Genomic DNA, 17,182 nt, shown 5'->3' with positions numbered 1-17,182 from the left:
ACAGGCACACGCCACCATGCCCAGCTAATTTTTTGTATTTTTAGTAGAGACGGGGTTTCACCATGTTGACCAGGATGGTCTCGATCTCTTGACCTTGTGATCCACCCGCCTCGGCCTCCCAGAAATGTTTTTAAGGTGCAACAGTCGTTTGATGCTTCAAGGTCTGACAATCATGGTTTAAATTTTATACCAGATATTATAATGTCCTTGATACTGGTTATTTTTTCCCCCACTAATGTTCTTCTTTCAAAAGATCATCCTAGCAGGGTTTGTTCATGTTCAGGAGGAGGGTCATTGAAACTCATCCTCCATCACTTTGTTTTTCTCTGTCTGACCTCAGGTCCCGTCGAAAAATTTCTTATCAGATAAATTTGGTTCCTTAAAACACTGACTTGCCAACTGTGTTTCTTGGAACCCTCAGATTCTAGAGGTGCTTCAGAGATTCAAGATATTATATTGCTTTAATCCCATTATTTAAGAAGCACTTATACCAATGTATACCATGTACTGAATTTTAAGACTTTAGCATCCCTCAGTAAATTAACTTTTACTGTGACATTACCTAGCTTATCTGGTTTATTATGGAGTATGGGTTAATGTGTCTGCTGTCATTTCAACTTCTACTCCAAAATTTACTGAGATTCAAAGGTGGTAATATTTACAGCTACTTGATTTTTATAAATTTGTGGGTTTTTTCAAAAGTAGGCAACCAACACAAAGTACAGAAATGCTAGGATACTGAGAGTGTTGTGACGCAGCAGTCACTTGGCCTCACATTTTTCTAATGACTTAGTGTTATAATTTTGCACTTAAAACATGAGTTTAATGTAATATAGTAGTCCCTCTCTTATCTACAGGGTATATGTTCCAAGATCCCCAGGGAATGCTTGAACCCTCTGATAGTACTGAACTCTGTATGTGCTATGATTTTTGAGCTGATAACTGAGAGGGCTACTAAGTGACTAATGGACAAAGAACCCGGACATGTGGATACTCTAGATAAAGGGATCATTCATTTCCCCAGGCGGGATGGAGCGGGATGGCTTGAGATTTTACCATGCTACCGAGAATGGTCCACAGTTTAAAACTCAGGAATTGTTTGCTTCTGGAATGTTTCATTTCGTATTTTTGGACTTCGGTTAACCATGGGTATCAGGAAGCAAAACTGCAGACAAGGGGAGTACTGTACCACTTTTATCTCCTTTTGTTTGAGATTAGGCTTATGATGTGACTTAAAAAAGTGTTGTCTACTGCTGAAAAAGTAGTAAAATCTTTGCTCTGATCCTTTCCTTTCCATCTTCCCAGAGTGGTTGCATTCATATTCTTCTCTCCACTGTCAGGGCAAGTTGAAATGTGGAAGAGAAGTTCTTGTGGGATGCTTTTCCCACAGAGGTGCCACGCAGGGTAGGCTCACCCAACCAGCTCAAGGGCTGCCAAGCCTCCTGTGCCCATTCCACAAGGGGTCTCTAGAAGGGCACCTGAGCTACTTCCAAGGGTATGGGTGCAGGGTATTCTGTTAATACATCCATTCATTTGTTTAACAACTAGGTGTTGGGTGCTTGTGTGTGAGGCACTGTTCTAGGTGCTGCTGATACAGAAGTATACCAAGCAGCCAAGCTTCCTGCCCAAGTGCAGTTTGCTTTCTAGTGAGAAAGGGGAAGGCAAATGGCAGTTTCACATATACATATATGGCTACAGAGAGCCCAGCAAGGAGCCCACACTTGAGCAAAGTATGTAGGAGGCACAGGCATTAGCTAGGTGGGCATCTGGAGGAAGGTGTTCCAGGTAGTGGAGCCAGTAGGTCCACAGGCCATAGGGAATGTGTCTGCTTTGTTTAGAGACCATGCTGAGAAACACATGCCACCCATAAAAGAATGGGGTGGGGGCACTAGGAAATAAGTACCTGGACATGGCAGAATTTTCTAGATGACTTTGACTCTTAATCCAGAAAGAGTGGGAAGCCCCAGAGGGCTAAGTAGAGGAGATGATGGGCCTTCAGACTGCATTTTGAAAGCAGAACATTGCTGCAGTGTCAAGAACAAACTGTTCTTATACATAAGATGTTTAATTTCACAAAACCAAACCGAGATTCTTATATCATACCCTTGCCACACCTTTCTTCACTTTAGAATTTCATTAGACAAATCATGGTTCCTTTAAAATTGATAGCAGGGCTGTGAATGGACCCGGAGGCTTTAAACATAAATACATTCTATGGCAAGGAAATCGATGGCTTTTTTGATTAATATTTACTGAATACCAACAGCTCTGAACTTAGATATGCACAAATTTCTGTGATTCAGATATATATTTTTCTAAATTATGGGGTTGAAAACAGAGAAACTGTGAAAAGCAGGTAAGAAGGGGCGCTTAATTTCACAACGTAAATAGCAGGAGAGTAGTTAAGATACCAGGCTCCAGATCCAAGCTATAAAGTTTCAATCTTGGTGCTACCACTTAACATTTTGGGGCCTTTGGAAAGTTACTCAATGTCCTCATCCAAACTTTCATTATAATAGTACCTCTCACATTAAACAAGGTAAGTATAGAGAAAGTATTTAGCACTGTAGCTAGCACATCACAAGTTTAATAAATTATTACCATTTTTTTTGCTTGAGGATTGGTAAGTAATTTGTGGCAGAGCAATTACCTTAGTTTGTGACTGTGAATTGTTTCTCCAAAATGCTCACCCCACGCTGTTTGTACAGGGTTGTAGAGTATTCTACTGAAATTCATGTCCACACAGATTCTTAGAAGATGCCCTTATTTGAAAAAAGTCTTTTTCTAGATGTCATTAGTTAAGATGAAGTCATTGCTGGACTATAGTGGGCCTTAATCCAGGGGCCAGTGTCCTTGTAAGAAGAGGAACATTTGGACAAAGAAAGGCACAGGAGAGCATGTGATGACTGAGGCAGAGACTTGTGATGCCCTGTAAGGCAAGGAGCCCCGCTGATCAGTGGCAGACCCCAGAGCTGGGAGAGAGGCCTGGGCAGATTCTCCCTCGAGTTTTCAGAAGGAGGTGACCCTGCAGAGCCTCCAGAACTGTAAGAATAAATTCCTGTCCTTAAAGCCACCGAGTTTGTGGTAGTTTCTCACAACATCCCTAGGGAAAGAATACATTGTCCACTCCCAGTTAGAAAGCAGAACACCCAGTGAGCATTCAATAGGCTGGCAGCACCACTCTGCAGTTCCTTATCAATGTAAGTTTGATGTGGTGTTATTATGTGAAACAGAATATTGGGCATTAACATAAGGGTTTTAAAAATATCATAACACATTTTCATAGGCATCTCTAAGGTTAAGATGTTTCTTTTAATTTTCAATGATGTCAGTATATGAAAATTAAAAAGTAGTGAGATGATATGACCCTAGTGCTCTTCCAGTCTTTTTTTTTTGTTTGATTTCTAAATTTTGAAATTGATCATTTCTTTTTCTTTAATTTTATTTTTTCCATATGTTACTGGGGTACAGGAGGTATTTGGATACATGAGTAAGTTTTTTAGTGGTGGTTTGTGAGATTTTGATGTGCCCATCACCTGAGCAGTATGCACTGCACCATGTTGATAGTCTTTTATCCCTCGCCCCCCTCCACTCCTCCCCGTAAGTCCCCAGAGTCTACTGTATCATTCTTATGCCTTTGCATCCTCATAGCTCAACTCCCACATATTCATGAAAACATACATTGTTTGGCTAGTCTTTTGATTCCGAGGTTACCAGCAGAAATTAATTGTACTTGTCTGTATTTAATATGGACAGAAATGTAAGTATATTGAAAGTTAATATGAAAAATTAACAAACACATTGAATATCCACTAAGAAGTAAAGGCAGAGGAACATCTAACAAATCCTTCCTAAGTGACTTGCCTTTATCATTCAATGCACACCATTCTAGCTCAAGTGACACTTGTTTTGACCCTGACACATGTGACCCTGAAGGTATTGTAATTAGCAAAGATGCACACTCTCAAAGATCACTGTTGTAGACTGACGTTTTACTGAAGTCAGATCACAGTTGTTCCCAGTTTCAACTCGTTTGTGTTTTGCTTCAGTTTTGAGCAAAGATCTAGTCTTGCACACCCTGACGATTTGTTTATAATTGCCATGGCAATGTAACATTTCCCAGTGCATCGCAGAGTACATGACATAAGATTATGAATGTAAACATATGTAAAAAGAAAGCCCTCAGGTGGTTGTTAATTTTTGGCGTTGTGTAATTAAACTAGTTTTGTTAAATGTTATCTTTTGCCAGTATCTAATTAGCAAAGCCATCTGCTGAAGGAGTAGTAGTCCATTTGCCTGGAATGTTGTTCTCTTCATTTTTATGAAAAGTGTCTGCCTTTGCTGGTCCCTATCTAATTATCTGGCTGTGGAGTGTGATAATACACAGCTTTGTTTATATAATTCTGAGAACTGTGGATTATATGTATGTAATGCCTACATAAAAAGAGCCAATCTCTTTTTCTTTTCTGCATCTGATTTACTCCTGAGATCACAGCTCTATTTATCCTAACCAGACTATGTCTGTGTGCAATCCAGTCATATATGTGCTGTGTCTTGAAACAATGCGGGCTTCGTTGCATCCTCAGGATTATTTATGCAGATATAAGATGGGTTTTCCATATGCTTTTTTTGTGTTTAGTTCTCTCTGTATGTTTGTTACTTCCTGAAAGCTGATGATATCGTAAGTCAGAGTATGTCACTGGACCTGAGATAAACTTGCATATGGCTACTGTAACAATGAAAATGAACACTGTTGCATCCTCAGATTTAACATAATTCTGTCTAGGCTGATGGAATACGCTTATGTATGCTGTATTGGAAATTAATATCTGATATGTATCTCTATGTCTGTTTTTCCTTCTGTTAATTACATAGAAGAGTGTCTTCCATTTGGTAGGTACTTAATGAATATTTATTAAATTAAGGAGATAATTAATGCATGTGCATAATGCAAACCTGAAAGTTGTTGAGTAGTACAGGTATTATTCGTAAGTAGCTACAGAAAAAAAATTTCCACAGACAGGAATTGTTGTGTCTTTTAAAATGTAGATGCTTCACACTCACTGCCTACTGTATCCAATCTCTGAAGCTTCCAGTAACCACAATATTACTGCTATATGTCTGCTGCTGAAACATTAATCCAGACAAAGTATTGAATGGAGTAGAGTAGAAATATTTCTTTACTGGGCTATCCTGAAATAGAAAAGGACAAAAGATGAAAAAAATTAAATATTTTTTAAAACAGAGATTCAGGAAATGAGACTATGAATGTTGTGTTGAGATCTGAAATGTAGAATGCCTTAGCATTTGTTTTGACTATTATAAAGATAGGTTTGGGTAGGTGGAAAAACGTCTTTAAATAAATTTGAGTACAAGTGGAAAGGTGGCTTCTCAAATCAGTAGTGGGATTTGATCTATAATCATAATACATGAAAGAAAATCTTCACTAAGAAATGAATGAAAAGACTTGATTAAAAGGTATTTAGTTAATTAGAATGGATCTGGAAGAATAAGGAAGAAGTGACCAGGTTAAAAAACAATCTAATTTCAAACAGAAAAATGGGTCACTGTAAGAAATAAGATCCCATAAAGAAGAGGTCCATTGATATTCTTGTCTCCAAATAAGAATATCAAAAAATTTCATATCTGCCAAGTGATCAAATGGTCAACGTCTAGCTCACCTAGTGAATAGGGGGACACTATGGGATGAATCTGGAACTCCTCATTCTAGTATAATCTGGAAAAGCCACTTTTCTCCATTCCATTTCTTTTCAAATTCTGTGCTATCCAATAATATGTATATACTCCTGCTGTCTTCTGGAATAAAGTTCCATTCTTAATATAAAATTTCCCATTATCCTGTTCTGTATTCAGGTAGAAAGTGAACAGAAAAGCTGTACAATCATGGTCTTTAATTAATTCTGGATTTGAATATTATATACAAGCTAGTGAGACTGTAATAAAATTCCTTAGGAAATTAACTTTTTCTAGTCACTATCTTCAGAAAATCTGTAAGATTTGTCCTATTTATTATTGGTCTAATAAACTTGTAAGAGCAGTTGTTATTTTTTGGTATGCTAGATAATATAATGAAATATATTTTTTTAAGTCTCACATTCTTCCTTCTCTTATTTTTCCCTTTCAATCCTGGGCCAATATTTATCTTGAAAATGCAAAGGCTATTGGGGCATTAGGTAGGCTTGTGAAGCTGTTTGTTTGCCATTTCAGTGGCAGGATCTGAACAATTTTGATGACATTTGGTAAATATTCTTCTCTCTTAGCCCTGGGACTAATCCTGCTCTTTATAGCTTTCATGCTTATAGAAGAGAACATTACTATTTAACTTTTAACAAAATCACTAGACCAATGAAAGCCACTGTGAATGCCTCTTTATCTAAAGTACAGTTTTCCTAGTAATTGTGTAACACCAGTTCCTCTTGCTGATATGTAATACTAAATCTTCTGGCAATATACAACTGAAGTTATAATGAGGTTTACTCCATTGAAAGAATATTCTATAGTATATCAATCCTCAAGCCAGTTTTAGGTTTAAGTAAACACCAAGATGTGGACACCTACTTAAATAAAAACAACGGGGTGATCTTTCGTGAGGAGACCTATGAAAGGAATATACTAAAGGTCAAATCAGATGAACAACAGTGTATTTATTTTTATTTATTTTGTCTGTACTTCATGGGGATGCAGTTATGCAGCTGTATGGGAGGCTGTTTTCTCTGGAGGTGTCACTGCTTTTCATGAAAATATTTGTCATCCTGGTATGGTATTAAAGTCATATGTTTGCATCAGATGCTGATTAGCTGTGACTTTATCATTGTCATCAAACATTATGAACAGGGAAACATCACAGAAGGAATTAACAAATTCTCTTATCAGATGTTGACACTGACAGAAATCTTCAAGTCTGCACAAGGGAAAACAGTTATAGCATTGTTTTGTTTCAAAGACACTGAAGCGGTTCTCTCTAGAATACTATTCTTATGGAATCATCATATTTGCCAAGTAACATAAATCATACAAAAGGCAGTGTTTTATGATTTAATCTCTGTTATGTAACATTCTTTGCAAGGCAGAAGATATTAGTGAATGGTGTTAACCTGACTTCGTTATTCTCCAAAGTTTGCATAATTAGGAAAAAAAAAAACATTTTCTTACTAGAAATAAGGACAAATTCATTATTTTCCTTCATATGACTTGATACTAGGTTGTTTTTGGTTTAGTTTATTATTTGACATTACTCCAAATTAACAAAAAAAAAAGTCTCTATCTCAGAATGTCTTTCTGTTAATGATTGTTACTGCATATCCCTGATCCTTCAGAAAGCCAATTTTAATAGTAAAATAGAAAATAATTGTAATAATGGGTGTGGAGAATGGAGAAAATATTTTTACTCTATAAAAGTCCACACTCTATATAATAATAGAAAAGAGAAAAAAGGCCCAGATGCCTCAATTTGCTCAAAAAATTATTCACAACACAAGAGCTAGGCCACGGATGTTTGCGGGCATCCTTTCTGTAAAGCAAGCCTTGTCTATTTTCTTCACGAATCACAGATTCCATTTGTGAGTTAGCCTCAGAGGTGAAAGCACACATAGCAAATTAATCAGCATAAGTGAGATTTGGAACTTCTGAGAAAAAAATATGTAAAAGCCGTGGCTCTAAATATTTAGTCAGAGTTAATAACAGTACGAAAATGACTGGTATCGGGGAAAATCCTAGCTGTGCTCTTTGCATGAGCTGCCTGTTGACTGACTGTCATTTACATATGTATCTTGGTAGTAAGGATATGCAAAATCATTCTTCATTATCTATGAATATTGATAAATGACATTATTTGAATAAAATATAAAGGTTTAAATGAACATTTAAATGATCTTGTCTCACGGCCCCTCCTTTAAGCCTCCTCTGGGTCTATTCTGTGGCTTCACTGATCATGTCTGCAATCAGTGGCATAGTCACCAGCTCATTGTTCTTCTCTAACAGTGACTAGATCTAAACATCGCGTCATCACTACCTAAAAGCAAATAGTAAGGGGGAAAGTCCTTATGCCTCAGTGTTAGAGCTAAATATAAGCACATGACTAAATTTCATGTATTTGGTGTAAATTCGATGAGTGTGAAAATGCTGGTGCCAGGGTGCTGCCATATTTCCTAGTTTGTTTACCAGTGCCTTGTTTATATTTTCCCTTTGATATAGTCAAAACCATGATAGCTGCTATTGTTTTGGTATTTCCTTATTACACTTTAAGTTCTGGGGTACATGTGCAGATCATGCAGGATTGTTATATAGGTACACACATGCCTTGGTGGTTTGCTGCCTCCATCCCCCCGCAATCTACATTAGGTACTTCTCCAAATGTTATCCCTCTCCAAACTTCTACCCCCTGCTATTCCTACCCTAGCCCCCCACCCCCCAACAGGCCCCGGTATATGATGTTCCCCTCCCTGTGTCCATGTGTTCTCATTGTTCCACACCAACTTATGAGTGAGAACATGCAGTGTTTGGTTTTCTGTTCTTGTGTCATTTTGCTGAGAATGATGGTTTCCAGCTTCATCCATGTCCTTGTAAAGCACACGAACTCATCCTTTTTTATGGCTCCATAGTGTCCCATGGTATGTATGTGCTACATTTTCTTTATCCAATACATCATTGATGGGCATTTGGGTTGGTTCCAGGTCTTCGCTATTGTAAACAGTGCCACAATGAACATATGTGTGCATGTGTCTTTATAATAGAACGATTTATAATCCTTTGAGTATATACCCACTAATGGAATTGCTGGGTCCAATGGAATTTCTATTTCTAGGTCCTTGAGGAATCGTTACACTGTCTTCCACAATGGCTGAACTAATTTACACTCCCACCAACAGTGTAAAAGCGTTTCTATTTCTCCACACTCTCTTCAGCATCTGTTGTCTCTTGATTGTCTAATGATCGCCATTCTAACTGGCGTGAGATGCAATCTCAGTGTGATTTTGATTTGCATTTCTCTAATGACCAGTGATGATGACCATTTTTTTTATGTTTGTTGGCTGCATAAATGTCTTCTTTGTTTTGGTATTTTCTTTCTACAGGCTGTGGAATGGGAGTGTGATGAAGCTACCAAGAAGGCCTGTTACAGCAAAGGCAAGTCAAAGGTAAGAAGGACACAGTTATGAGCAGGCATCACCCTGTTTTGAAGCACTCGACACTACATAAAGCACGTTGATATGAAGAGTATTGCTGATTATGATGCCATGTAAAGTGAAAAAAGCAAGATTCAAAATACGGATACGGTATATTCTCAAGTTTTTAATGTTACGTTAAAATTAACCACAGCAATCAATCATTTCCAAAAAGGGTTCAGAACATAAGAAGATCAGATCTAATTTGCCCTTTCTGTCACTAGACTAAGATAATAAATTAATTTATTGATAGCACTGGAAGAAATATGGGCCTGAATTTTTAAACTGTTTTAAATTCCTCCTTTTCTATTTTACAGCTAAATCTAGAAAGTAATGATATGATAAATGAAATTATTACCTAAAATGTTATGCTTTGCAATTTATCTCAACCTGTGTTTTATAATGCACTCTCTTTGATACTAACATCTACCTCCCCATGTTCCTATGGAATGTGCAGTTTACATCTAAGGTTGGAAATATGTTTCTTGAGCATGTGTGTATGGCAGACTTCTTTCAAATATTTGTCTGGCTCAGAAAGATGCATGACTTTGCCTTTCAAGGAAGTCTATGTGTCTTTGAAAAAATTATTCATGATCAACTTGAGGAAATTCTTCTGCAGCTTGTGCACAGGCTCACTGTGCCTCATTCTGTTAGCGAACGTCTTACATTGTATTGGAGCATAGACTTTTCCAGTGGTGAATTATGCTTTGGGTTGCAGAAGAAAGCAGATATACACAGAGCAGAAGAGAGGGCTCACTATGCAAAGCTGGTCCCAGGACCAAGAGCTTGGGAAAAAATTTAGCAAATACAGAGGGCACTGGCAAAAGATCCTCCCCCTTCTGTATTTATAAAAGAGTAACTCTCTCTTATTTTGCCCCATTTCATTGTCTGCTTCCCTGCCTTTAAACTGAGTATCTGTGGAGTCAGACACTGAGACAGGTCTCAGCCAGCTTAGATATGGGATTTCTCAACCCTGAATAAAGGGGTAGGAAGAAGAGAAGGAGGAAGATTCAGTCTTAGTTAGGGAAACACTTAGAGACAAGGGAGAAGTAAAGCAGAAATTGATGAAGGCTATTTTCCTGAAGATATTTAACCTCAGAAAAGGCCTCTGAGATAAATCGTCAGAGATGTAAGGAGTTTTAAAAATACTCCAGTTGATAAATACTTAGAATCTTATGTCTTCAAATGCTGTCCAAAATAAATAAATAATGCAAAGCCCACACATCGGGGACCCCTATAACCTTCTTGGTGAGTTTGTAGAAATGATGTATAGAACTTTTGAAGAGGTGCTTTCTAAATAGTTTCCTTTTTCCTCCCGGTGGTGTTTGAGTCTCAGTGTGGGGGTTGTGTGGCTGAGCCCTCGGCCCCACTTCACTGGTCAGAGCACAGTCCTTTAAATAATACCCCGTGTGCTGAGTAATGAGCGGGAACCTGGACAGCCAGACTTACATGAAGTGAGGGTGGAAAGATGGCTTTCTTTGTTTCAACTAGTCAGATTCACTGATGCAAGTGCCAGCCTTTCCATGCTTCAAAGGCCTGCACTGGGCCTTGCCTGGGGATATCAGTGCCTCCCAAGGGGTGCTTTGTGTGATGCCTCATATGGTTTGGCTGTGTCCTCACCCAAATTCCATCTTGAATTGTAGCTCCCATAACTCCCATGTGTCCTAGAAGGGACCTGGTGGGAGGTAATTGAATTATGGGGGTGGGGCTTTCCCACGCTGTTCTCGTGACAGTAAGTCTCACAAGATCTGATGGTTTTTAAGGAGGAGTTCCCCTGCACAGGCTCTCCTGCCAGCTGCCATGTAAGATATGTCTTGCTTCCCCTTCATTTTCTGCCATGATTGTGAGGTCTCCCCAGCCATGTGGCACTGTACGTCCGTTAAGATGCTTTTTTTTAGAAATCACCCAGTCTTGGGTATTAGCAGTGTGAGAACAGACTCATACAATGCCCTAGCTCTCCTTCTTGCTTTTCCCCACCTCTTTTTTCTTGGCTTTATCTTCCTTCTGGTACTTTGACTTTTCTTTCTCCTCTTCTTTCTTTCTGGGTCTTAGGGGCACACCCGTAAGTACTATTCAGCTTTGAGCAACCTAGTGAGAGAGATTGCTGATGCACACTCGTCACAGTGTCTGTCCTGAAAATGTGTAGTTGGGAGCCCAGACCCGGGGGGCCCCACCCTCCTTCCCTCTCCCGGGTTCCAGTGCTGTTTATATGTCCAATCTTAACATACCCAGCCCATGGTGGGTATATAAAGATGTTCCACTGAATGAGTGAATGAACCCATGAAGCCCATTCTAGGGCAGTGAATTTTAATTTAGGGCTTCTCCTCCTCATCATTATTGATGTTTGGGGCCAGATTGTTCTCGGATATGGCAGCTGTTCTGTACATGGCAGGATGTCAGCATCTTCCTTGGCCTCTGCTCACACAGACATGACAATAAAGAGAGCCACACACATCTCCAGGCTAATTTCCCAACATTAACCTGATGGGAAATCCCAGCTTTCATTTCCAAATGGTAAATTTATTTGTCACTTTTACATTGTTTATTTTGATTTTTATGCGCCCTAGGAGTGCTCTCATATTTCATCTAGATCATGTGTATATATTTGTTACAAAGATGTTTAAAAAATTAATAGTTAACCTCCTTCCTGTTTATGAGCTTTGGTCTCCTTGCACTCCTTGTATACTAAACGAGAGCATCAGATTACTTTATGTAGTCAGGAGTCTTTCCTCCCCATAGTCTGGAAGTCCATAATTTACAAAGAATCTGTGTGGTTGCCTTTTGCTAATAGATTATTTCTACTTGGGGTGAAAAATTGCTTCTGCTAAATCAGAACAGGCCCACATTTTGCCTTAAGCTGTGATCATTGGTTGTTTGGTGCTTAGAACTTAAGTAAACTGAACCCAGAAAACTGTTAGGAAAAGGCCATCTTTTGTGACTGATAGGTAATATGCCCTTGGTTCACAGAGGAGACCAATCGTTACCACACTTAATTGAATTTTCTTGATACACAGAAAGCAAATGAGGGAAACAAATATTTTCAAATAAAATCAAACCTTTATGTTTCACATACTTTGGGTTTTAATGGATTAAAAAAATGGGAAATTTTAGTAATTATTAATTGACTCAAACTGCGTTTGTGAATGGAATTTTTAATGCTAATTTAAGAAGATAGATGAAGATGAGTGTCAAGCACCATGTACTCTGAGAAAGACAAATCACATGTTCTTTTAGGTTGGATTAAGTATATTGATAAATTCACAGAGAGTTTAAATAACCTCTGCTGCCTTGAAGTAACGCTTGGTTTATGTAACAGAACTGTGTGCATTGGAAGTTCCTGCGTACAAAAACGATGCCATAGCTTTGCAAACGTGTCTATCTGGATAGCATTGCGACGGGTTCACGGGCGGTGAGAGGAGAGGGCTCTTCATCCACCTTTATAAGTTTCTCTTTCTTATTTGGCATCTCTCTTGCTTTCTTAACACAGTAACTGAACAGTGACCATCCTGTGACCAAACTGGGTGACCAAGCCCAGCTCCTGAGACAGAGAAGGGAAAGAAACAACGCAGCCCCTATGAACAGGGGCAACTGGACCAAATGCAGCCTCCAAAGGACTGCCCCTGAACTCAGAATTCAGACAATCCTCATTTCCCCATTTTGACAGTCCCTAGGAGCCCATTCAGAAAACGTTCTCACAGTCAGTTTGACTGATAGGAGACGTCTCTGGGTGAATGGAATTGAGACTTTTCTTAGCAGTCATGAGCTTGGAAGGCGAATTCAGCTGTTTTGTAGTTTTGCTTGTGCTGAAGTTCTTAGGACGGCTTACACAGAATCACAAAGTTTCCCTTCTCCCCGAAATAAAAAGAATAATGCAAAATGTGACATCTCAAAAATGAGAAAAATGCCAGCAATTTAAACTGAACTTGTTTTTTTCCTACTCTGAGAAAAGTGGTCTGTGCTGCCGCCCATAATGCATTTAGCTGCAGAGCGGAGCTGGAATGCGTGCAGGAAAGAGGTGGCTGGGCCTGCAGGGAGGACACTGCCAGTGCCCACTCGCCGCTCTGATGGGAGCATTCCTCAGCTTGCTGCCACGCGGGGGAGAACAGAGATGACAGATTTCCCCTTGTTCCAGACATAGATAAGATTCCACATGTAATCTTTTGAAAGTACAATTTAGGAAATTAGGGTCAAGAGAAGTTTCCAGATTTTTTATTTGGGCCAGGTTTGTAAAGAAGGGCTGCCAAGCCCTTGTAAAGTTTGAATTCTGTTTTATTTAGAAAATATTCACCTCACTTGGAAAAGAGGGAGTGCCCTTGTCTGCAGCAGCTAAATATTCCATGGGAAAAAAAGTGAGTGTGGAGGGGAATCTGTTTTTATGGATTCAAAAAGTTACAATAAAACCTGTTGTATTTAGTTCTTTTGGACATAACATTATAGAAATTGAATTCTATAACTACTTAAGTATCTTTTACACAAATATTATTTTAAACACAAATAGTTCTCTCACCACCTAACAAGAGGTCCTTGTGTGTGTTGGGCTATTATGTCTGACTGACTTTCCTCCCACCCTGACATTTAGGAACTGTACAAGGAAACACAGCTGATTATTATGGGAATGAAAGAGCTGCTTTATGCTTCTGTTACACTTTATAATTTTCAAAAGTTTTTGTTCATGATCTCATTTTAGGATTTTTGACACCACGTTCCTAGAATTATTTTGCTAGTTAGTGGGAGAGTTTTGATTAGAATCCAGGGCTCCATGTATTGTCCTCCCTGTCACAGCCTGTGGTCCTATTTACCAAGTTGTCAAATTATGCTGGTAAAGAGGTAAACTTCTAGTGAACAGGAGGAGAAACTCATGACGTCATACTACCTAAGACCCTGCTGGTATAGGGCTGGATCTTGACATTTTGTACCCAAGGGTCAATATGTGAAAGCTGTGAGTTAATCAATACACAAAGCACATTGTAGCCCTGCTTTTATTTTATGTAATTGCTTTACAAATTGAGGCTACTTTAGGTTAAATGCTAACTTTAGGCTAAAACTAGATTATGCACACCTAATTTTATTTTTTTAATTGAGATGCCCAAAGTCAGCTCAGTTGAAAATAGAGTATATGTATATTATATTTTATATATTAATATACTGTACATTATATAGCATATATGTATATATGTGTGTTTCTCTCTGTATTGCATCTATGATATGCATGTGTATATATTCACAAGTAATACATGTATACAGTTATATAGACACACCCTTCACACACACACACATATACCTGATTGGGTGGTATGGTTTTGCAAAAGTCACCGGGTAATCATGACTTAGGTTGGTGTAGGTTTAACTTTGAAAGGCTCATCCAATTCCTATAAATTGCTTTTCTTCAGCACTTTGATGCTGACAAAGATATTACATTATGAGGAGGACACATCGCTTTCATTGGGAACACTGTGATTAACATAAAGGCTGTCAGGCTTCTAACCCTTATCTTTCCTCCCTAAAATTAATGGGTTGGGTGATGGGCTGGGTGTTGCTGATATCTGAGAGATCCACAGAACATACCTGTCTGAAAAAAAAATCATAAAATGCTATACGATAAAACCAATTAATTCATTAAGAAAACAGCCCTAAAACATGTTTTCTCTGCTGGGGCTGGGGCCTTGTGTCCTTGAGACCAAGTGGTCATTAGCCAGTGTCCATCTACAAGCCCTTTCTATGAGTCAGCAACCATGAATCTCAGCTACCAATTGCCTTGAAGTCAAGGACAGGTTGATCTGCCTGTGGATCACAGGCCCACATGGGTCGTTTTAATGTTCAAGTGTTGTGATCCAAATATAGATAGATGACTCTCATTATCAACCCTAGAAGCCATGTGCAGCAAGCTGCTAGGGGCCTTGGAGATGTGCACTGTGACTTCTTGGAAAAACAGAAGTCATTAAGTCCTCTTCACCCATTTTCAAGGTATAGAAATGGGCTAGAAGTAAACATTCTTAGATGAGAAAAAGAAAATCATAGACATGTAAGTATGCTGATTTATAAGAGAAACCTTTAAAAGAATCTCCTGCAGGGACTTCTACATTATGACTCTACTTTAAAATAGGTGACTCCAAGCAGTACTTCAAACAAGTTCAGGTAACCCATGGAAAGGCCACATTTGTAATAGAGATTGGCAAAGTGAATTGCCAGCAGATCTGCAAGAGAATTTGAGTTTTCAAATCACCATGAAGCGGAGACTAATTAATACACAGCCTGAAACTGTTACTCATTTCCATTTTTCTTTTCTTTTCTTTTTTTTTTCTTTTTTGAGATGGAGTCTTACTCTGTCACCCAGGCTGGAGTGCAGTGGCTTGATCTCAGCTTACTGCAACCTCCACCTCCTGAGCTCAAGCAATTGTCCCACTTCAGCCTCTTGAGTAGTAGCTGAGATTACAGGCATACATTACCATTCCTGGCTAATTTTTGTATTTTAATAGAGATGGGATTTCACCATGTTGGCCAGGCTGATCTCGAACTCCTGACCTCAGGTGATCCTCCCACTTCAGCTTTCCAAAGTGCTGAAATTACAGGCATGAGCCACCGCACCCAGCCACTCATTTCCTGTTAGTCTCAGTATCGACTATCCAATTCCTAAATTTATCTTCTGCTCAAAGCTAAATACTTCTACTCTCTTTTTTTTGTGTGTTTTCACATTGTTTCATTTGGACTTGTCCCAATCTCTCTTTTTAAAATATTTATTATTTTAAATGAATTTGTTTGGAATTCACATCTGGAATTCACATTCTATGAATTAAACATGAGGATGCCTTTAAGGGAGTAAGAACGGGAAGGATGTGAGATACCCTTAGCCAGTTGGCTGACTGAGTTCTGCTCTTGACAGTTAAGAAGAAACTCGAATACCACCCACCTGCACAGGTTGCTCTTGTAGGATCCAGTGAATGAGCACACCTACCATTATTGGTGGTAACTCAGACCTCTGGTTAAGGCTGGGGTCAACTGCACCATTACCTTCCTTCATTAGCTCCTGATTACCACAAGCTCATCTGGGTTCCTTAGGGCTGGGACCACCTTCCATCATTTTATAAAGGTTCTGCACAGCCCTTCTTGCCTGATCATCTGGATCCCTGACACCTTCCTCCTTCCTTTTCCACACTCTCAGTTCTGTGAAGCACACCAGTGATACATGCGGACGTAGCACTAGTAGAGCCAGTGTCTTCACATATTCTCCTGTGGTCTTGATGATCAGAACATGCTCTTTTATTCTCTGCCCTAATTGAAACTTGCCCCTTTCCTCATTTACTTTTTCTCTGATTTTCTTACACTACCAGTTGGGTTGCCCCACCCCTCCCTGGCACACTTCTGCACCATGGTTTCCTTGGTTATCACACATCCCAACCAACATGCCGGTTCTTCATCAAGCTTGCAAGTGGTCTTCAGGAATGTTAGCAACCTACAGTTGCCAGGCACTGTGACTCATGCCTGCAATCCCAGCACTTTGGGAGAACAAGGCAGGAGGATCCCTTGAGCCCAGGAGTTTGAGATAAGCCTGGGCAACTTAGTGAGTCTACAAAAAAATAGAAAAAATTAGTCATAGGTGGTGGCATATGCCAGTAGTCCAAGCTACTTGGAAGGCTGAGGTGAGAGGATCACTTGAGTCCAAGAGCTCAAGGCTGCAGTGAGCTGTGATTGTGCCACTGCACTCCAGCCTGGGCAACAGAGTGAGCCCTTGTCTCCAAACACAAAAACAAAAGAAAACAACCCACAGTCTTATTTGCACTTTGCTCTTTTTTGAGGAAGTTAAAGTAAATACCATATTTAATATCTTGGCTATTCTTCTTTCCATGATGGACTGGAGGCCCATGCTTTCTCCTCACAGGACTGTAGAACTCCACTATGAGATCACATCTTTCCAATCCAGATGATTCTCCTGGAATATCTTACCCTTGCACATGTTGTTTGTGGTTTACCTTGTGTGGCAAGCTCTTGCTTTTTTTTTTTTT

At 39.2% G+C, this 17,182-nt stretch overlaps 1 protein-coding gene across 7 annotated transcripts in view; it reads left to right on the top strand.

Moving 5' to 3' along the window:
• SEMA5A (semaphorin 5A) overlaps positions 1-17,182 on the top strand; it is a 505,017-nt gene that overhangs the window by 297,845 nt on the left and 189,990 nt on the right. For all 7 annotated transcript variants that reach the window (XM_017496928.2, XM_037727285.1, XM_017496926.2 and 4 more), the window contains one exon: positions 9,093-9,155. In XM_017496928.2, coding sequence (XP_017352417.1) covers positions 9,093-9,155 — 63 coding nt within the window. The remainder of the gene's footprint in view (positions 1-9,092; positions 9,156-17,182) is intronic.

This window comes from Cebus imitator, unplaced genomic scaffold (genome assembly GCF_001604975.1).
Source record: "Cebus imitator isolate Cc_AM_T3 unplaced genomic scaffold, Cebus_imitator-1.0 Scaffold226, whole genome shotgun sequence".
Classification (NCBI taxonomy): Eukaryota; Metazoa; Chordata; class Mammalia; order Primates; family Cebidae; genus Cebus; species Cebus imitator.
The sequence above is the reverse complement of the archived record's forward strand: the minus strand, read 5'-3'. Positions and strand labels throughout refer to the sequence as shown.